This window comes from Chiloscyllium plagiosum, unplaced genomic scaffold (genome assembly GCF_037043375.1).
Source record: "Chiloscyllium plagiosum isolate Xiang-an unplaced genomic scaffold, Cpla_swu_hap1 HiC_scaffold_10, whole genome shotgun sequence".
In the NCBI taxonomy this organism is placed as follows: Eukaryota; Metazoa; Chordata; class Chondrichthyes; order Orectolobiformes; family Hemiscylliidae; genus Chiloscyllium; species Chiloscyllium plagiosum.
The window spans coordinates 79485657-79508539 of record NW_028270148.1 but is presented as its reverse complement, the minus strand read 5'-3'; the positions used below and the strand labels follow the sequence as shown (position 1 = coordinate 79508539).

Below are 22883 nucleotides of genomic sequence, written 5' to 3'. Positions count from 1 at the left end.
ATCACAAGATAAATCTCTGGGGGAAAAGTGGATGAAAATTGTTCAGTGGAATCATGTTTTTTGGCAATGAAGTTTGAAGACACAATTAGTCTTTAAACAAATAGCTAATACTAGAGCTTATTAAGAAGCTTGACTCAAGAAGACTGCTGTTTAAAGTTAACTTTCTTTCTGATATTGTTAATCCCATAGTTTTTGGACACCTATCCTTTGACCCTGGAAAACACCCAGCTTCTAAAGAAACGATTAACAAACATTTAGGTGCAGAAGAAATGGAGAACTTCAGCTTTACGGTGAATCCTCTGAGTGACAGGTTGTCAATGCTGAGCACAAGTAGTGAAACATTACCATTTGGAGTGTCAGACTTCGATCTACAGGAGCAACAGGCAGAAATCCTTCATAGTTCTGAATCTGGCTGTTCCCAGTCCTCAACAGGAGACAACAGCAGTTATGAGGCAGAACCATTGAGTATGGGAAGTGCTAAAACCAACAGAAATGCACAAATTTGGTCAGAATGTTCAGTGGATGTTATTGTGCAAGAAGTAGTTTCACATTTGATCAACAATGTTGTAAATGGATTAAATAGCGAGTTTGAATCTCCAGAGCCTCAGGCTTCAGCTCAGACTGAAGCTAGTATGTTGGGATCAAGTGAAAACTTGCAACCAGCTGAGTGTTCTTTTCAAAATGAGGCTAAAAGCCTGAGTATTAAAAGTTCCTTGAATGGAACTATTAAGTGTAACAGTTCTGAAAGTATGTCTGCTTCAACTGATGCTGATGTTGGGACCATTTTTGGAAGCCTAAGTAGACCCAAATCCTCACTAACTATTTCAGTACCTGAAGATCCTTTGTCTCAATACAGTCTCTCTACAGAAGAGATGCAATTGATAAAGATGAACCCGCTTGGTAACCATTTAGGACAAATTGGCAAAGTGATAATGAAACCATTTAATAGAGAGCTTGACATCAAAGATCTTCCTATACCACCTGGAGCAAAACCCAAAATAAAAATAAGCAAAAAGAAGGAAGATGACAAAAAGAAGGCACAGAATGAGAAAATGAAGCCACCTAATGTGTCCTTTGGAGATAACATGGACCTGGAGAACTGGTACAGCTGTGGTGAAGGCGAGATTTCTGAAATTGAGAGTGATATTGGATCTCCAGGAATCTGGAAAACTTCAAAATTTCATATTCATCCTTTATATCAGCATGTTTTACTCTATCTTCAAGTGTGTGATTCCACAAGGGCTTTACATGCTCTGTCTGCTGTTGAATCTATCTTGAAAACAAATCCAATAGGATTTGTGAGTGCCATTTCCACCACGAGTGTAAATAATACCTATACTCCACAGCTTTCTCTACTGCAGAATCTTATGGCCAGGCACCGAATTTCTGTCATGGGTAGGGACTTCTATAGTCACATTCCACTCGATTCCAGCCATGCTTTTCGTAGCTCAATGTACATAGAGATCATTATCTCTCTCTCTTTGTACTTTATGAGAAGCTACTACCCCGCCCATGTAAAAGTGACTCAACAGGATCTTTCTGGAAACCGAAATTTGCAAATTGTGAGTATCCGAATCCTAACCTTACTTTTTACTGAGCTGGCAAAAGTGACTGAAAGTTCAGCCAAAGGCTTTGCTAGCTTTATCTCTGATATGCTGCTGAAGTGCAAAGTTCAGAAGGTAGTCCTCCACTGCTTACTTTCTTCTGTCTTCAGTGCTCAGAAGTGGCACTATCTGAGAACTGCTGGGAAAAATGTAATGACCATTGAAGAAGGCTTATCTGAGGACAGTATCATCAACTTTTCAGAGGATGAAATTGACAATTGCAGCACATTGCAGACTCAGCTATTAAAGCTGGTACAGCGACTGATTGTCCTGGAGCATAAAGTGATGTTTACATCTGAAGATAATGAGACAGGATATGAGTTTGTCACCTCTGATATAGAGAATAGTAATGCACAACAGTCATTGACCTCTTTACAATATTTGCACTCTCAACCAATTACTTCTCAGGGAATGTTCATGTCTGCTGTACTTAAGGCATTCAATCAACCCTTTTCCTGTAAAATGAATGCTCAGTGGATTGGACTGATAACATCAACTCTCCCGTATATGGGGAAAGTGCTTCGGAGGATGGTAACAGCTGTGACATTGCAACTTTGTCGAAATTTGGACAATCTAATCCATCAATATAAATATGAGTCCGGAATGTCAAATAATAGGTATGTACTGTTAAAGGTGTTGTTGTTTTGCTATGTTTAATTGCTTTTGAGCAGATTTAGTCATCATTCCGCACTCTCTAAAGCCAGCATAATGGGCTCTGAGGAAAGCCATCTGCTGAGCATGTAAATAAAAAGAATTGTCCGATGCAGATAGATGTTTTATGAAGCTTACTTATCTAATTCACCAGCTCAATGTTCCACAATATATTAATGTAATTGGTTGGACAGAATGTGAGACAATTATTAGTTAAGACAGTCAAATTTTTGTAATATAAATTGAAAAGGCTGGAAATACTCAGAAAGGCAGCATTGGCAGAGAGAGAAAAGTAGCTAATATTTTGAGTCTATAACCTTGCCTCAGAAATAGAACAAGTCATAAATGTAGCAGGTCTTAATCAAGTGTAGAGATAGGGAGAAGGTAACAAAGGTGAAGGGTTCTGAAGAAGACTCCTATTGAATGTGAAACATTAACTGCTTCTCCCTCAATGGATGCTGCCGGATCTGCTGAATGTCACTAGCATTTTCTATGGTTGTTATAGTGAGGGAGGAATAGGGTGAATGTAGAATTGATCAAATACACAATAATGGTTACCAGCATTGCTGTGAGAGGAAAAATAGATTATGATCTGAAATCTTCAAAATCGAGAAAGAGTCTGGAAACGTAGGAACAGGAGTGGATCACTCCTGACAACAGTCTGGTTGTCATCATCTGATTTAGAATCAGAGTATTATAATTCACAGTGAGATCAGATTTTGTTCATATATCTGTACGAGCATCAGACTACCTACTTCTACCTCTGTGACATTTCTAGAATTTGCCCTCAGTTCAACTGCAGCTGAAGCCTTCAAACCTTTGTTACCTCTAGATTTTACTATTCCAATGTGCTTCTTGCTGGCTTTCCACTTCATATCTTCTAACGACTTAATGGCATGCAAAATTTTGATGGCTGAATCTTAATTGGCAGCATAATAGCTCACTGGTTAGCACTGCTGCCTCACAGTACCAGAGACCTGGGTTCAATTTCACCTTTGGGCAACTGTCCGTATGGAGTTTGCACATTCTCCCCGTGTCTGCGCAAATTTCCTCTGGGTGCTCCAGTTTCCTCCCACAGTTCAAAGCTGTGCAAGTTAGGTGCATTGACCTTGCTAAATGGTCCATAGTGTCCAGAGATGTGGAGGTTAGGTGGATTAGACATGGGGAATGCAGGGTTACAGGGATAGGGTAAGGGGTAGATCTGGGCGGGATCCTCTTTGGAGAGTCAGTGTGAACTCAGTGCCGAATGGCCTGCTTTTACATTGTAGGGATTCTATGACTCTTATTTACACCAAGTTCCATTTGTTGGCCCACTGATGCCTGGTTAAACTCTGGCTTGATTAATTATATAACTCAGTTCAACTTTATTTGGTGACTTGAATTTTTCAAACGGTCTCTACTATTCGGTATACGTTTTTCTGACACATTGTCGTTGGATTAATGTTGCTAGCATGCATTATCGCACATTTGTTAGCTTGAGAGTTGGAAATGATACCCAGTTATGCTGTTACTTGTTCCCAAATGAATTGGTAGCTTTGTTCTTCACAGGTTACCCATCATTCAAACTGTTTTGAACAACCTCATTTTGACAAGGTGCACTCTTGTTATTTTTCTCGAAGTTCTAAATATTAGTTAGTGTTACTGAACTAGGCTTACATACTAAAGAATTCTACCATATTTAATTTGGGTCTTAGTTTCAAGGTGAGAGAAGAAAGTTTAAAGGGGATATGCAAGGTGGGCTTTTCTTTTGCACAAAATTGGTAGGTGACTGGAATGCACTGCCAGGAAGATGGTGGAAGCAGATACAATAGCAATATTTAAGAGCCGTTTGACCAACACATGAACAGTTGGGAATAGAGGGATACAGACCATGTGCAGGCAAATGGGATTAGTTTCGAATGACATCATGGTTGGCACAGACTTGGTGGGCTGAACAGCCTGTTCCTGTGCTGTTCTGTTCTATGTTCTGTGTAACCTAACATATGATGCCTCTGGAAGGAAATATGCCATCCTTACCTACTTTGTCCTACATGTGACTCAGGATCCACTGTTATTTAGTTGACTTCTAACTGCTCTCTGAAATGGCCTAACATGCCACTCAGTACAAGCACAGTTAGGATTGTGGAACAGTGTTGGCCTAACTGGCAATGCGCACATCCCATGACAAAATTTTAAAAAATGTCTCCAGTCACTCCTCGCCACAGGGTCTGCAGTTATTGCGGTATGAAATAGTTAGATTGTTGAATTTCATATGAAAGTGAATGAATTCTCCATACAGTGTGCTGTATTTGTAATTTGAGGAGAAAGTGAGGTCTGCAGATGCTGGAGATCAGAGCTGGAAATGTGTTGCTGGAAAAGCGCAGCAGGTCAGACAGCATCCAGGGAACAGGAGAATCGACGTTTCGGGCATAAGCCCTTCTTCAGGAATTTGTATTTGTAATTTGTAATTTTTGAAGCCTTGAGGAATCTGTGTTCCATGTATATGCAGGTTGTAGCAGATTATGTTCCTTCTTTCATTTCTTGAAGGAGCTGCTCATTGATTTTGTTTGCAGTACAGCCACACACTCCTGATCTTAGGAAGAAAGGTGATGTGGATGTCCTTGTGGGTCTGCTCCTGACCCTGGCCATGGTGGCCACCATCAGGTCCAGGCAATAGACCATGGAAGGAGTTGTGAGATCAGCTGTCTGCCTCTCTTTCATAGTTACATCTGCATCTGAGTGCCCTGGAAAGGGAGCATGTAGTGTCCACGAATAAAGTTGACGCCTTTTGTGATCAGTGATCAAATTAAATTAATTTTTTTAGAACATTTAATTTTGTTTTGGAACTCCTTTAAGGGACTGCCAGTCTTTAATTTGATTTCTTCAGGTTTAATTTGAATTAGATTAGATTCCCTTCAGTATGGAAACGGGCCCTTTGGCCCAACAAGTCCACACTGACCCTCCAAAGAGTAACCCACCCAGACCCATTCCACCAACCTATATTTACCTCTGAATAATGCACCTAACACTATGGACAATTTAGCATGGCCAATTCACCTAACCTGCACATCTTTGAACTGTGGGGGGAAACCGGAGCACCCAGAGGAAACCAACGCAGACATGGGGAGAATGTGCTAACTCCACACAGACAGTTGCCTGAGGTAGGAATCGAACACTGATCTGTGGTGCTGTGATGTAGCAGTGCGAACCACTGAGCCACCGTACTATTTACAATGGCTTAAATTTAAACAGCTTAGAGTCATAGAGATGTACAGCATAGAAACAGACCAACTTGTCCATACCGACCAGATATCCTGATTAATTAATTAAATTAATCTTCAAAAATACATGAGATACTAATGGGATGCAAATTGAGTGAAGAGGTATATATATGAACTGTTTCACTATGAATAAATCCAGACTGAGTACAAACTGCCTCAGGTTTACATTGTTACCAATTGGCTACTGGAGTTTAAAAAAGGCTTAAATTTAAACAGCTTAGAATTATAGAAGTGTACAGCACGCTGACCAGATATCCCAACCTAATCTAGTACCATTTGCTAGCACTTGGCCCATATCCCTGTAAACCCTTTCTATTCATAAACCTATGCAGATGCTTTTTAAATGTTGTTGTACCAGCCTCCTCCACTTCCTCTGGCAGCTCATTCCATGCACGCACCACCCTCTGCGTGAAAAGGTTGCCCCTTAGGTCTCTTTTATATCTTTTATCTCTCAGTCTAAACTCATGCCCTCTAGCTCTGGACTCCCCCACCCCAGGGAAAAGACTTTGCCTATTTACCCTATTCATGCCCCTTATGATTTTATAAATCTCTATAAGGTCACACCTCAGCCTCCGATGATCCAGGGAAAACAGCCCAGCCTATTCAACCTCTCCCTATAGCTCAAATCCTCCAACCCTGGCAACATCCTTGTGGATCTTTTCTGAACCCTTTCAAATTTCACAGACCAGAATTACACGCAATATCCTAAAAGTGGCCTAACCAACATCCTGCAACATGACTTCCCAAATCCCATACTCAATATTCTGACCAGTAAAGGAAAGCATACCAAACGCCGCCTTCAAAATCCTACCTACTGCGACTCTACTTTCAAAGCGTTATTAACATGCACTCCAAGGTCACTTTGTTCAGCAACACTCCCTAGGACCTTACCATGAAATGTGTAAGTCCTGCCAAGATTTGCCTTCCCAAAATGCAGCACCTCTCATTTATCTAAATTAAACTCCACCTACCACTTTTCAGCCCTTGGCCCATCTGATCAAGGTCCCTTTGTAATCTGAGGTAACCTTCTTTGCTGTCCACTACACCTCCAATTTTGGTGTCATCTGCAAATTTACTAACTATGCCTCCTGTGTTTACATCCAAATCATTATATAAATGATGAAAAGTAATCGATCCAGCACAGATACTTTTGGCACTCCACTGGTTACAGGCCTACAGTGAAAAACATCCTTCCACCACCACCTTTGAGCCAGTTCTGTATCCAAATGCCTAGTTCTCCCAGTATTTCATGAGATCTGACCTTGCTAACCAGTAAGCTTATGTAGCAATGTGGTGTTGGGTAAGTAAGAGAGATATTAATCTTTCATACAATTTACCCAAATAGTAAATGTTCTTTACAGCCTTCAACCTTCATTTCTCATTTTTCAGAGAAGGTTTACAAGGCTAATACCTGGAATAACAGGTTGTCTCATGCAAAGGTCTCATGGTTGTCTGTAAATGTATATTCATTGATTAAGAGATGACTTTATTGAAACATTTGAGATCCTCCGGTGTTCTGATAAAGTGACTGTGAAAATAATGTTTCCTCTTGTGGAAGAATCTAGAACTAGGAGTCACTGTTTAAAAGTGACTCACTCATTTAACTCCGAAATAAGGGGAAATTATTTCTCTCAAGTGATTTCTCTCAAGGGGTGGAAGCAGAGTCTGAGCATCTTTAAGGCAGATGTAAATAGAAGTAAACGAGTGTAAGTTACTTGATGACCAGTAGGAATGTAGAAGAATCAAATCAATCTTATTGAATGGTGCGGCAGAGCAGTAAAGTCCTCATGAAGGGTCCCAACCCGAAACGTCGACTTTCCTGCACCCCTGATGCAGCCTGACCTGCTGTGCCTTTCCAGCTCCATATTTTATCGACTCTGACCTCCACAATCTGCAGTCCTTGCTATTTCCAGGTTATTGAATGGTGAAGGAGCTGGGGACTTACTTCTCCTTATGTTCATGTTGCATAACTTATGTTCTTCATTTGGTAAAGCTTGAATTATAGTTGTTAGAAAATTACAATTATATTGTGCAATTGATTAATAAAGTTTACGAGTTTTAAAATGTCTGTATAGATTTCCTAGATGTGGCTCAGTGGTTAAGACTGATGCCTCACCACACCAGGGTCCCAGGTTCGATTCCAGCCTCGGGCGACTGTGTGGAGTTTGCACATTTTCCCCATGTCTGCGTGGGTTTTCTCAGGGTGCTCCGATTTCCTCCCACAATCCAAAGATGTGCAGGTTAGGTGAATTGGCCATACTAAATTGCCCATAGTGCTAGATGCATTATTCAGAGGGAAATGGGTCAGTGTGGACTGGTTGGGCTAAAGGGCCTGTTTCTGCACTGTAGGGAATCTAATCTAATCTAAACTCTAATTTTAAGCTTTCAGAGTGTAAATCTGCAATTCAATTGCAGTGTGCACTTTGCAGACCTTAACCCTTGCAGGGTGGCACATGGCACAGTGGTTAGCACTGCTGCCTCACAGTGTCAGAGACCTGGGTTCAGCTCCAGCCTTGGGTGACTGTGTAGAATTTGTATGTTCTCTCCTTGTTTGTGTGGGTTTCTGCCAGATGCTCAAATTTTCTCCCATGCTCCAAAGGTGTGCAGGTTAGAGGTATTGACAAGACATGTAGTTTAGATGGATTAGCCATAATAAATGCAGGGTTATGAAGGTAGGGTCAGGGGTGGTCTGGGTGGGATGCTCTTCAGAGGATTAGTGCAGACTCAACGAACCAAATAACCTCTTTCAGTATAGTAGGGATTCTATTATAAACAAACTTGATGGGAGGAAATAGTCTTTTTACTCAGTTATCCAGGTAATCGCTAGTGTAATCAGTGAATGATGGAGTGTGGGGAAGGTGGGCGCTCGGTTTGTGAGAGACAAAGATCTTAGAGACATTGATAGAAATCACCAAATTAACATTAGAGAGTTTGCCTTCCTGCAGGGATAAGAATTCTGACTTTTAAATAATGGAGTTCCATCCTGTAAATTACTTTCGATCTCTGCGTCCCATTGATTACCAAGCAGAGCTGTGGTTCAGCAGGCCTGGGAGGAGGAGCCAGGGCTCAGCAAGTCCACAGAGGAGGAATCAGCAGAGCTGAGTACCAGCACAGGGGCGAGGATGGAACAACATAGCAAGGGTTCAGCAGGCCTGGGAGAGGTGGAAGTAGCAGAGCCAGGGTGCAGTAAGTCAGGGGAAGAGTCATAGGCAGAGAAACATCCTTCAGCGTTTGATGAGATTAAGACAAAGCTTGGAAATTAGTTTATGACAAAAATGTGAAGCAGCTACAAGGTATGAGATTTGTAGCTTAGGTTAACCTGAGTCTGTGTGCTTGGAAGTCAAATCAACTCTATCTGGGCATCTTTCTGAAATTTCCTTTTATGAGGATAATGCCCCAGCCAATTCAATTCCGTTGGAACTTGATACTAAACTGTTCAGTCTTTACCACCCTTTGATCATAGAATGAAACAGTACAGAAGAGACCCTTCAGTGCATCAAATCTGTAGCACCAAATTATGCACCTAATACACCATTCCCACTTTCCTACACTGAGCCCATAACCTTGAGTGTTATGACACTTCATACGCTCATCCAAGTACTTTTTAAAGGTTGAGATTGCTTATCACAACTGCCAAAGTCAGACCAGAAAATCTCTGCCTGACTAGTCCAGAGATAGGCTCAGGGTAGTTGAACTCATCCCACTGGGATTAAGAGATTAAGCACATAAAGACATGATTTACTGCTGGCCATTTGGTGGAGCTTAACTTTGTCATAGACTGGGAGTGGAGACATGGAGCAGTAGACTTTGGATTCTGCAGGCCTGGAGATAGTAAATGCTGCAGTGGAGCTGGGTTTGGCAGATCCTCCATTGGATGAGAGATACTTGTCCAATGGAGGATCTGCCAAACCCAGCTCTACTGCTGCATTTGAACGGCACAGTGGCTCAGTGATTAGCACTGCTGCCTCACAGCATTAGGGACCGAGATTTGATTTCTGCCTCGGGCAACTGTCTGTGTGGAGTTTTCACATTCTCCCCGTGTCTTCATGGGTTTCCTCTGGGTCCTCCGGTTTTCTCCCACAATCTAAAGATATGCAGGTCAGATGAATTGGCCATGCTAAATTGTCCATAGTGTTAGGTGCATTAGTCAGGGGTTTAGTGAGTCTTAATGGGTTACTCTTCAGAGGGTCGGTGAGGACTTGTTGGGCCGAAGGGCCTGTTTCCATACCATAGGGAATCTAAATACTCACTAAAGTTGGAAATAAGTTACACTCATGAAACCAAGACTGTTGTCTAATGTGGGATTTCAGAGGGAAAGGCACTGAACATTGCACCTTCTTTCGAAGCTTATCTTTTGATGCGATATGACGTCTGTTAGTACTGTGGTAAAAAGGAATATGGCAATAACTTACATGTACCTGTTATCCAGTTAGAACATAGAACATTACAGAGCAGTACAGGACCTTTGCGCCGTTTCGGACACAAGTCCCTCCTGATGAAGCTCTTCAGATGCTGCCTGACCTGCTTTTCCAGCACCACACTCTCTACTCTGATCTCCAGCATCTACGCATTCTCCCTGTGTCTGTGTGGGCTTCCTCCGGGTGCTCTGTTTTCCTCCCACAATCCAAAAATGTGCAGGTTAGGTGAATTGACCATGCTAAATTGCCAACAGTGTTGAGGGGTGTGTGGGTTTAGTGCATTAGTCAGGGGTAAAGGTAGAGTAATAGGCTAGAGGACTGAGTCTGGGTGGAATATTTTTGGAGGATCGGTGTGGGCCTGCTGAGCCAAAAGGCCTGTTTCCACACACCATTTCAGATTCTTTTCTATTTTATGAAATTTTTGCCCCAGAAGAAATTCCCAGTGATCCAAGAATCTGAATCCGTGCCTCCTGCACCAGCTCCTCAGCCACACATTCATCTGTCCGAACCTCCTATTCCTACTCTCACCAGCATGTGGCACTGGGAGTAATCGAGTGATTACTACCCTTGAGGTCCTCTTTTTAACCTCCTGCCTAACTCGCTATATTCACTCTGCAGGACCTCATCCCTCTTTCTTCCCATGTCATTGGTACCAATGATTCTAACAACCTCTGGCTGCTCTTGCTTCCCTTTGAGAACTTGCAGCAACCACTCTGAGACCCTGGCATCAGAACGACAATACACCATCCTGAGGTCTCAATTGCAGCTGCAGAAACACCTATCTGTGCCTCAGACAAAAGAGCCCCCCCATCACAATTGCTCGCTTGAATGGTGGCTTTGCTGTAAAGCAGGATATGGCGGGTCATAGTGCCAAAGACCTGGCTGTTGCTACTTTTTTCCCCTCTGAGACTGTCTCTCCCAACCAAAAGTGATACGAATGTTTGAAAGGGGGATAGCCACTGGAGAATCCTGCGCTATCTGCCTACCACTCCTGGTGTGCTTACTCATCTACTCATGACAGCCTCCCTGATGTTACAACCTGTAACACAGTCTGCCTCCGGTATGCTCCTCAAGGTTTCCAACTGCTGCTCCAGCCAATCTGTAATCTGAGACGAGCTGCAGCCAGAGACACTTCCAGCAGTTAGTGTCTCCAGGGGCAATTGACTGCTCCACATCTGACAGGAAGAGCATATCATTGCAATGACTGCCATCTCTGCCCCTTTATTAACTAGAGGACTTAAGGAGAAACGAAGCCTGGTATTTACCTAGGCCCTCTGTTAGATGTAACAAGCAGCACCTCAAACACAAACCAGCCTCTTGCAAAAATGGCCAGAATAAGACACAACAATGCCTCCCTCCCCAACTTACCTAAACTCCCATACTTAGCTCAACTCCCAGTGATTACACACTCTTACTGGTCACACTCAGCACTCCAAGGCACTATCAACCAATTAATCTCTAACGTACTGCTAGATTGTGGACTGCTAGAATGGTCATAAATAACCCGGGAAATTCATTGCACCAGAACTGTTTCCAAAGCTCCAACAATCTGAAGCAGTATGTGATTTATCAATTTACCAATAACTCACAAGCCTGCTTTATCTTGACAGTCTTGCTCCTTCTCCAAATCTAAATTCCTGTTACCACATATTTTTAAAATGATACTTTGTGCTTCTGTAACAATTTTGTTGTTGATGTCTTGGACGGTTTCTGAACTGCACATTTTTGAGATGTCATCAAGTCTCAGCACAATGCTGCCAGTTCCCCTGAGGAATCCTGCATTGCATTCCTTTTAAACTGTCAAATGACCATTCCACTTACACACCTCCTGAACTGCCTGTGGCTGTGGGGAGACCATTCCTGCAATGTAAGATCCAGGAAACTTTTCACCACCTGTATCCTCAGTGACACCTCCCACTCCTCAAGCTCAGAAACCCCCGAGTTTGAGCTCAAGTAGCTGGAAACACCTCATGCGTGCATGATTCTTTAGGGCTCTCAAAGCATTCTCAAGTTCCTTCATGGCACAGGTTACACAGGCAACACATATCAGCTTTCCATTGTTTTAGTTGTTGCCTCCTTTGTATATTATACGTTTATATACGAAGGAACCTCGATTATCCGAACGAGATGGGCAGGCACTATTTCGTTTGGGTAGTTCATTATTTGGTTAATCAATTCAATGCCCCGCTCCCTGCTTGCTCCAAATCCCTTCCAACACCATCCTCTTTTTCAACACCGCCCCTGTCCCCGGCCGGCCCCAAAACCCTGTCCAACACTGCCCCCCCGTCCGCCCCCCAAAATACGTACAACACCGCCCCTGCCCAACCTCCCAACACCTCCCTCCGCCCGTCCCCCAACACCACCCTCCGCCAGCGCCCCCAACCCTGTCCAGCACTGCCTCCACCCACCCTCCGACCCCCATCTGCTATCCTTTCCTCTACATCTCTGGAACAATTCAGAGGCCTATAGACAATTCCCAACAGGGTGATCTCTCCTTTTCTGTTTCTATCCTCAGCCTTAACTATCTCAGTGGATGAGTCCTCAAATGTTATCTCAGCTGTAGTAATATTACCCTAGATTAACAATGCCATACCCCTTTTACCATCTCCTCTGTTCTTACTGAAACATCTAAATCCCAGAATCTGCAACAACCATTCCTGTCCCTCCTCTAGCCATGTCTCTGAGATGGCCACAACATCGAAATCCCTAATATCAACTCCTGCAAGTTCACCCACCTCATTCCGATGCTTCTGGCATTGAAGTGCATACTCTTCAAACCAATATCCTGATTGCCGGTATCCTCTTGCAACCTTGTAATCCTATCCCTGACCTGACGACCTTCAACCTCCTGTACACTGGAACTACAATTTTGGTTCCCATCCCCCTTCTGCATTAGTTTAATGCCCACTCTTCTTCCCTTCCCCCCCCCTCAAACCTGCCGAACAGCATTAGCAAATTTTACCCCAGGATATTGATACCCCTCTGGTTCAGGTAAAAATCATCTTTTTGGAGAAGTCCCAGCTTCCCCAGAAAGAGCTCCAATTATCCAAGAATCCAAAACCCTCCATCCTGTACCATCCCTGCAGTCACAGGTTCAGCTCTCCTGTCTCCCTGTTCCTCTCTTCACTAGCACGACAAACCAGAGGTAACAACTCTATTTGTTTTAGTTCTAAGCTTCTATCCTAGCTCCATGAATTTCTGCCTTAGATCCTCACCTTTCTTTACCTATGTCGTTGGTGCTTATGTGGACCATGACTTGGGGCTGCTACCCCTCCCTCTCAAGGATTTCAAAACACGATCAGAGACATCTGGGAGGCAGCGCACTAATTGTGAGTCTCTCTCATTCCCACAAAACCTCCTACCTGACCGCCTAACTATGGAATCCTCAATGACTAAAGCTGTGCTCCTGGTCCCCCCTTCCCCTCTGAGCAACAGAGACAGATTCTGCACCAGAGACCTGTGCTCCATTGGTTACCCCTGATAACTCCACCCCCCTCCCCTTCTTCTCCAACCCTGGCAACACCCTTGTAAATCTTTTCTGGACATCCTTCTGATAGGAGGGAGACCAGAATTGCATATGGTATTCCACAAGTGGCCCAACCAATGTCTTGTACAGCCGTAACATGACCTTCCAACTCTTATACTCAATGCTTTGACCAATAAAGGAAAGCATACCAAATGCTGCCTTCACTATCCTATCTACCTGCGATTCTACTTTCAAGGAATTATGAACCTGCATGCCAAGGCTGCTTCATTCAGCAAAACTCACCAGGGCCTTGCCATTAATGGTATAAGTGCTGCTCTGATTTGCTTTTCCAAAATGTAGCACCTCACATTTATCTAAATCAAACTCCATCTGCCACTCCTCAGCCTAGTCTATTTGATCTAGATCCTGTTATACTCTGAAGTAACCTCCGCTGTCCACTACACATCCAATTTTGGTGCTACTTGCAAACTTCTAATCAATGATATTAGATTTTTAATTTCTTAAGAGTTGTGATCACAAACCACGTGATCATCTTGTTTGATGATGGCCTTCTGTTTCCAAATTTTGGACTTCCCATCATTAAATCTTATTTCATGGCTTTGTGCCAGCTGTTGTTGCATGGAAAGTTAGGTCATCTCACAGCAGATGAAGAAATTTGACGGATGAGAATCTCCAAAATAATGAAGTTCTGGGAAGAATTAGTTAGTGAAGAAAAGTTCCGAAGAAAAGTTTTCAACACAGTGACGTGCAAGTTGAAGAAGTGTGTGAAAAATCACTTGAAATTCAGAAAAAAACTAAAAGATAAAATAGGATATTCAGTCCCTCGAGCCTGTCCAACTATTTGATATGATCATGACTGATCTTATCTCTGCCTCAACTCCACTTTCCTGCCCGCTGTCCATAACCCTTCAACTCGTCACTAACTAAAAATCTTTCTATCACCTCTTCAGATTTACTCAATGTTGCAGCATCCACCAAACTCTGGGGTAGTAAGTTCCACAGAAGGAGCAAGAAAATTGACACCTTGACTGTCAATACACTTGAATTGCAGAAATGGTTTTCATGGAGAATAGAAGGTTACAGGTGAAATAGAGACTTTTTTTTTTGTTGAATCCAGTTAGAGAATGTGTCATAGGTTTTGGTAGAGTCTAGAAACTTGGAGTGGAAAAGATATAATTGATATGAAAAAAAAAGGATCTTCTATGGGGGTGCAGCTTCAGCAGTGTGAGTGATGTATGTCTGGCGATTTGAGTATTGTCATTAGACAAGGAAAGTTTTTGAAGTATTATCACTCATTGGCTTTCTATCAGGAATGGGTTTTGTTTTATTCTGAGTTTTTCGCACTACAATGAAACTGTCTTCCCATCGCTGAAGCATTTTCTAATAAAATCATTGAAACTACTACTTTGGCAACAGATGCCTACAGCATCTCCTGCTGATGGAACTATTGTGTGACTAGTTGTACAAACATTACAGCACTGAGTACTGACTGCAAAAATTGGTTCTGATAACTTTGTGGGAGGATGGGAAATAGAACATTAGAGAGGAAAACAAGGGGCACAGAACAGCATTAGAACAGGAAATAGTGTGACGAATTAGTGTACTAAGATCTAAGTTAATTTTACTGTGAATGTGTGTCAATGCAAGGAATGTGGTAAATAAGATTAATGAGCTGTAGGTACAAATAGTCACCTTAGAATATGGTGGTGTGGTGAAAATAGAGACATCATGGATTGAATAATGGACGAGAGGCAGAGAGTAGGTGTAAAAGGAGTCAAACTGACAGCTGTAATGAGTAAAATAGTACAACATTAACACTGGGCCATCCATTATTTAAAATCAAAATTAATGAATTAGACTGAGAGTTATGCATTCATACTTTGTGATAACACAAAGCTAGGTGGGAATATGAACTTAAAAGGTTACAAAGAAATACCAACAGGTTAAGTGAGTAAGCAACATAGTTGCAAATGAATAATTATCACATTTTCACTTTGATTTTAAGAATAAGCAATATCTCTTAAAAGGCAAGAAATGTTCAACTGTTGATGTGCAGAGAGAATTTATTGTCCTTCTACAAAGGTACCAAGTTGGCATGCAGGTGTAGTAAACTGTTTTAAAGACAAATGCCATGGTGACCTTTTATCACAGGGGAATTGGAGTGCAAGAATGAAGAAGTTGTAATAATAATTGTACAAGCCTTTGGTGAGAACACATCTGGGAGTATTGTGTTTTTATATCCACATTTAAAGATGCATATACTTGGATTGGAGGCAGTACAGCTCATATTCCTGTGATTGTTTTTCAGTAATGCAAAGTTGAATAAGTTAGTCCTTAACCTTCTGGAATTGAGAAGAATGAATGGTGACTTTGTTCACGTATTCAAGATTTTGAAGGAGCTTGAAAGATTAAGAGATTACCCTAGCTTGGTGGCCCAGTGGTTAGTACTGCTGCCTCACAGCACCAGGGATGTGGGTTCGATTCCAGCCATGGGCAATTGCCTGTGTGGAGTTTGCATGTTCTCCTCGTTCTGCATGTGTTTCCTTTGGATACTCTTGTTTCCTCCCACAGTTCAAAGATGTGCAGGTTAGGTGAATTGACTATGGTAAATACCCCATGGTTTCCAGGGGTGTGCAAGCTATGTGGATTAACCACTGGGAATGTAGGGTTACAGGGGGATGGGCTGCTGTTCTGAAGGTCAGTGTACACTCGATGGGCCGAAAGACCTGCTTTCACACTGTAGATATTCTATGATTCTTTGAATCTAGAACACAGAGGTATGATTTGAGGAAAAGGGTCAATCATTTTGGATTGAGATTAAAAGAAATTTCTTCAAACAAAGGTAATGAATAATTGAAGTTATCTACCTCAGAGGATTGTGAATCCTCCATTGCTTAATATATCAATGGCTAAATAGTAGTTGGTCTCTTAGAAGCGTTGAAGCAGAAAATCAATTAATTTATTCATTTTAAAAATATATTGATATTGAGTGGGGAAAGCAAGTGTGATCACTTGCCTGAGTTTTCAAATCTTTCAATCTTAGACCTAGCTGAAGATCACACAAATTGAGATTTTCCGCATTTGAGACTTGCCATAATCTAAGTTTAGAATAGAAGAGATTAAAGGACTTTAAAGACAGATGTTCCTGAGTAACATTTTTGTGCAATGTTCTACAAAGTTAGAAGGAAGTAGGGAACAAATTGCTATGTTTTACAATTTCACTCATGGCCTATTTTTAAAAAGCATACTTATCGAGCAATGGAAATTGATTTCAACACAGTGAGGCTGTAGATAGGAAGTGCAAACTATAGAAGATGTACTATGAGCAATGGATTGATGAACTACATTCAAGGACTGAGTATGACCATACCAGTCAATAATTCAAATATTTAACTATTCAGAAACCTGATTTACTCAATTTGTGTTCAGTTCGCATGTTTGTGATAAAGGCAGATGAATGCAATTATATAAAATACTGCAGATGCTAGAGATCTGAAATAAAAACAAAGTACTAGAAAAACTCAGGTGGTATGGGAGCATTTGTGGAGAGAAACAAAATTAACATTTCAAATTCAATAACTCTGTTAGAAGAACACTTGATTACTGAAATATTTAATACAATTTTATAGATTGAAGTTAAAATCAACCACTAGAATTCCATATGTTTTTTTAAAATAAATACAATAGTTTTGAAAGATATAAGCTGGATTGGAGATGACCTATAAAAAGCCATCAAGTCCATAAGTTATACAAGCCTCACTGTAATTGATAATGATTCAAACTTTGAAGTTAGTAGAATTTTAGCAATACTTTTCTTGGTGTTTTTGAAATGGTAGCCAACAGTAAATATGTAAATTACTTTTTCTGGTTTTCTAAAGGCCCACATGGATGGCAGTGAGTGTTGCCCCAGACATGATTCTCACTCTCCTCGAAGGGATGACTACAATTATTCACTACTGTTTGTTAGACCCTTCCATACAGTATCACCAGGTAAGTTACACATTCAGTTACTCATTTATAGAAACATTTCAGAGAAGTGATTTTAGAGAAGATTTGTAGTTGAGGTTGTGGATCAGGTTATAGGTTTGCCCGCTGAGCTAGTAGTCTTGTTGCAGAATGGCTAGAGTCTCTGGGTGCGTTGTGTGTTACGACCTGGGGTAAACCCCTCTGCTAATTTAAACCAGCCACATAGAAAATATTCACCTCGTGCTGTAATCTGTGAAAATTCGAGTGGAAAAGAACTATTGTTTAGGTCTGTTGTGTGGGAATCGGCCGTCTGCGCTTATCGTGTACCTGTTGTTCATGAGTACATTATATCAGTTCCATCCACTCCACCCAGGAATTCCTTAATATTATCAAAGACACCAAGGTAGAGGACAATGAGGTTTCCTTCGATGTGACGGCCCTTTTCATGTTAATAAACATCACCCTAGTCAAAGAAAAGCCTCACTGCTAGATGAACCAAGGACACAAACACCTACAGCACCAACTCCCTTCTCAAGGACAGCATCTTCAAGCTAGTAAACCTGTGCCTCACAACCCACTTCACCTTCAATAACAAGACCTACAAACAAATGAATGGGACGCCGATGGGATCACCAATATCAGAACTCTTCACAGACTCTTGCAGAGATTAGAACAAACAACAGCCCTTCCCACGATCCAGTGTAAGCTTTGTGTCCACTATGTGGATGACACCTTTGTCATCACGAAATGCAATAAATTAAAAGAAACCCACAAACAGCATCCTTACTGGTACAAAGCTCACCAAAGAGGAAGAGAACAACAACAGTCTCCCCTTCCTAGATGTCACAGTAGAACAAAAAAAAAATGGAGGCCTGCAGACCAGCATCTACAGGAAAGACACACACACTAACCAGATATTCAACTACAGGAGCAATCATCCCAACACCCACAAACACATCTGTATCAGGGCATTATTTAAATGAGCCACAACACACTGCAGCACCCAGGAACATGAGAAGCCAAGGAAAAGCACCTATACAATATATTCAAGGACTGAGGGTCTGTACTGCGCTGTAATGTTCTATAAATTCAGGAACAATGGGTGCCAAATAAGCGCAGTCTGCCAGTTGCTACACATCAGACCTAAACAAGAAGGCACAACGCGCCCAGACACTCTAGCCACCCTGCCATACATCAAAGACATCTCTGAGATAAGGGCCAGACTACTCCAGCCCTGAGACATCATGGTAGCTCACAAACCTGCCACCACGCTGAAACAGTTATTGATAAATCTAAAAGACTCCATACTAACAACCAGGAGAACGAATGTCATATACAAAATATCCTGCAAGGACTGAAACAAACATTACATTGGACAGGCGGGCAGGCAACTAGCCACCAGGATACATGAGCACCAACTAGCCACCAAAAGACATGACCAACTGTCACTATTATCCATACACACAGACAAGAAGGGACAAATAGTTCAATTGGGACAAACATCCATCCTGGGACAGGCTAAACAAAGACATGCATGGGAATTCCTAGAGGCTTGGCATTCAAATTGGAACTCCATTAAGACTCTTATTGATTTGGACCCCATTTACCAATCCCTCAAAAAAAAAAGAACTGGAAGTGAGATCACCTACCACAACAGACGCAGACACATAAATAAGGAGCTGTGCCTTGGTCCATGATTGCCAACCAGAGGAAGGGTCAGCGGACCCTAAACATTAACTCTGATTTCTCTTCACGGATGCTGACAGACTTGCTGAGCTTTACCAACAACTTCTGTTTTTGTTTCTCATTTACAGCATCCACAGTTCTTTCAGTTTTTGTCATTTCCACCCTATTTGAGTATCTATCCTACCAATGCCACAGGTTGTTCCTCAGCCTTCAATGATGTAGAGAAAACAGTGGGTGGCATGGTGGCACAGTGGTTAGCACTGCTACCTCACAGCGCCAGAGACCCAGGTTCAATTCCCGCCTCAGGCGTAGTGTGAGTTGATGGGGTAAATGTAGGGGGATGGGTCTGAGTGGGTTGCGCTTCGTTGGGTCGGTATGGACTTGTTGGGCCTGTTTCCACACTGTAAGTAATCTAATCTAATATAATCTAGTGTAATCTAAAAAACAATTGAATTCCAATGATACTCAACCCTCTGAGGGAGAACAAAGCAAGTTCCCTCATTTCTGTTTCATTGGGCAACCTCTTTTTTTAAAACAGCAACCACTAGTTCTAGATTGTCCCTCAAGAAAGAGCATCCTTCCTACATCGACTGACCATGTCCAGTCCCCTCTGCGTCTTATGTTTTTCAATTAAGTCACTCCTGACTTTTCTAAACTCCAGAGCGTGCAGATTTAGCTTGTCTGTACTTTTCTCATAAGGCAGTCTTTACTTCCTTCATAAGGCAGTCTGTTCATTCCAAGAACTGCTTACAGTGCATTAATATCCTTCTATAAGTATGGCAATCCGTACTGTATGTAGTAGTCCAAGGTGTGGTTTCACCAATACCCTGTATAACTGGAGCGTAATCTCGTCACTTTGCATTCAGTTGTCTCACAATAAACCATAATATTCTGTTAAATTACCTGATTATTTTCTTTACCTGCATACTAACCTTCTATAATCCATTACATTTTTTTATTATTGCCAAAATGGACAATTTCACACTTTTCCAGACTTCTTTTGCCAATCTTTGCCCACTCACTTACCCTGCCTATATCTCTTTGCAGGCTCCTTATGTCCTCTTCAACAACTCATTTCCTACTTATCTTTTTGCCAGCAACCTGCTCTTCATCAAGAACACTTTTTTTTTAATGATTCGTTGAGAGGATGTGCATTTTGCTGGTTAGCACATCTTTTATTACCTTCTTTAATCACACGAGAAGATAGTAGTGAGCTAGGTAAGTGCAGTGGTTAACTGACAGCTTTGGATAACTGTGTGGAGTTTGCACATCCTGGCTGTGCCTGTGTGGGTTTCTTCTGGGGTCTCCAGTTTTCCCTCTCATTCCAAAGATGTGTAGATTGGGTTGACTGGTCATGCTACAACCCCCTGTAGTGACTGGGGATGTACAGGTTGGGTGGATTAGCCATGGTATATGTGGGCTTACGGGTGGGGGATGGGTTTGGGTGGGATGTTCCTAAGAGCTTTGGTGCAGGTTCAGTGGGCTGAATAGCTTCTTTGTGTACTGTAGGCATTCTCTAATTCTATTCAAGTTTGTCTGACCTGTCCTTTATTGCTAATACATTCCAACCCAGGCAAAGTCCTGATAAAACCCCTTTTGCTCCCACTCCAAAGCCTTCACATCATTCCTCTAGTGTGGTGACCAGAGAAGCGCACAATACTCCCAAGCGTGGCCGTACTAAGCTGCAACATAACCTGCTAACTTTTATACTCAATGTCCCAACTGATGAAGGCAAAGCATACCAATGCCTTCTTTACCAACTTATCTACTTGTGTTGCCATTTTCAGGAAGCTATAGACTTGGACCCCAAGATCCCTCTGTGTATCAATGCTCCCAAGAGTCCTGCCATTTACTGCACGTTCTGATATTTGACCTCGCAAGTGCATTATCTCACTCTTCTGCAGATTAAACTCCATCTGACTTTCTAACTGGTCTGTATTCTGCTGTATCCTTTGATAACCTTCCTCACTATCCACAACGTCACGACTTTTTGTGTTATTTACAAATTATCTCATAATAGTCATCTTTGAGTTGGGGTAAGCATTTTTGGCATCATGTTTTATTTGGGAAGCTTGACTCATTTGATCCTGTCTTCAAGGACTGGGCCTAGTATGTGGAAAGAATGCAGTGTTTTTCTGGGCAAATGACCTTGTAAGAGATGAAAAGCAATGAGTAATCCTTCTGACTGCTTATGGACCCACAGTACTTTCGGTTGAAAGGGGCTTAACCTTCCCAGAGGCACCACACACTGCAACCTTCTAAGAGTTCACAGATTTGGTTAAGAAATATTATGATCCCAAACCACCTCTAATTCTGAGGTGCTATCTGTTTTATTTGGCTGTTCGAGATTTGGGGGGATTCCATATCGGGACCTTTGACGAGATTAAGATGACTGGCAGAGGCATGTGATTTTGGGTTAACCCTGAATGAGACCCCCATTTGGTATGTGGGATTAATGGCATAACCTTGTCAAAGCACCTAATAGCTGAAGCCCAACTGGACTTCAAACAGATACTACAACCGGCATTGTCATCAGAAAATGCGGCAAGTGGAGCATGGGAGCTACAGGGCATCCCAATGGAAGTGGATGCCCTCACCTGTCCAACTGAGCTTGGGGAACACTATTCGAGGGTAGGCAATTGCAGGGCATATCCTGAGCAGAGAGATCCTAGGCCAGTCTACAGCAGAACCCCACAACAAAACGGAACCTTGGCCAAGTGGCTAAAATGTTCCTCAGGATCTGAGCCGACTTGAGACAGCAAAGGAGTCCTACAAGGCCTGACTTGAGTAAGAAAACTCGTAAGCCAATATCCAGGAGAGTGCACACCCCTGGAAAATCCACCTACATATGGGTTGGAACAATTAAATTACTTAGCAACATCCAAATCGTCACCAATTTAACTTAATGTTTGGTTAAATGGCCACACCGTTCTCATGGGGGTCGATACTAGCACAGTTGTATCTGTGGTTGTAGAACCTGTCTTCAACAAGATCCAGTCTGGATTCCAAATCAAACTTAATTGATTAGATTTCAGCCAGACTGCGAACAAACACTGAGGAACTGTTACAGATTAAAGGTACACCTTCGGTTCCAGTCTCCTATGAGGAGCAATTGGTGCAGTTATCACTGGTTGTAAGAGGCTGGGCCCCAAGCCTATTAAGGCAGAATTCATTGCAAAAAATCCACCAAGATTAGCTCAACATTTTTCCGTTAGAAAACGGCTCCTTCAGCAAAGTCCTTGTGGAATACCCAAACTTTTTTCAGGAAGAACTAGGGGCCAAAGCCACTTATATGTGGACCAGAAAGAAATTCCATGATTTTGCAAGTCCTGCCCGGTGGTATTTGTCTTGCAGGCGAAAATAGAGGCTGAAATCAGGAGGTGGGAAAGCACAGGCATCATCAAACCAGCTTGGAGAATGGGAATCACCAGTCATACCAACTGGAAAGCCTAATGGCTCAGTTAGCCTTTGTGGGGATTTTAAGCAAACAGTAAACTACTACTTACAGCTTGATAAATACCCAATCCCTTGCATAAAGGATTTGTACACACAATTGGTAGAGGGGAGCAGGTGGTGGGGTGGGGTGCTGCTGTCCTTCACAAAGCTGGACTTGAGCCACGCTTGCTTGCAATTGTGACTAGATGAGGAGTCCCAGGTGTACTCCACAGTTAATACCCATACCAGTATATGAGACTGCCATTATGGGTATCATCAGCCTGCATCCTTTTCCAGTAGACCATGGAGAACATTTTACAAGGGGTACTGTAGGTTGCCATTTATCTGGATGACATGTTAATAACTGGGAAGAGAA

The 22883-nt window shown here is 42.2% G+C and overlaps 1 protein-coding gene across 14 annotated transcripts in view; it reads left to right on the top strand.

Annotated features, from left to right (window-relative positions):
• The window catches only part of dop1a (DOP1 leucine zipper like protein A), a 355628-nt gene that overhangs the window by 211709 nt on the left and 121036 nt on the right, over positions 1–22883 (top strand). For all 14 annotated transcript variants that reach the window (XR_015758480.1, XM_087991490.1, XM_087991491.1 and 11 more), the window contains 2 exons: positions 190–2221; positions 17299–17410. Coding sequence is in view for 13 of the 14 variants with exons in the window: in XM_087991490.1 (XP_087847616.1) it covers positions 190–2221; positions 17299–17410 (2144 nt within the window). In the remaining variant the exon portion in view is untranslated. The remainder of the gene's footprint in view (positions 1–189; positions 2222–17298; positions 17411–22883) is intronic.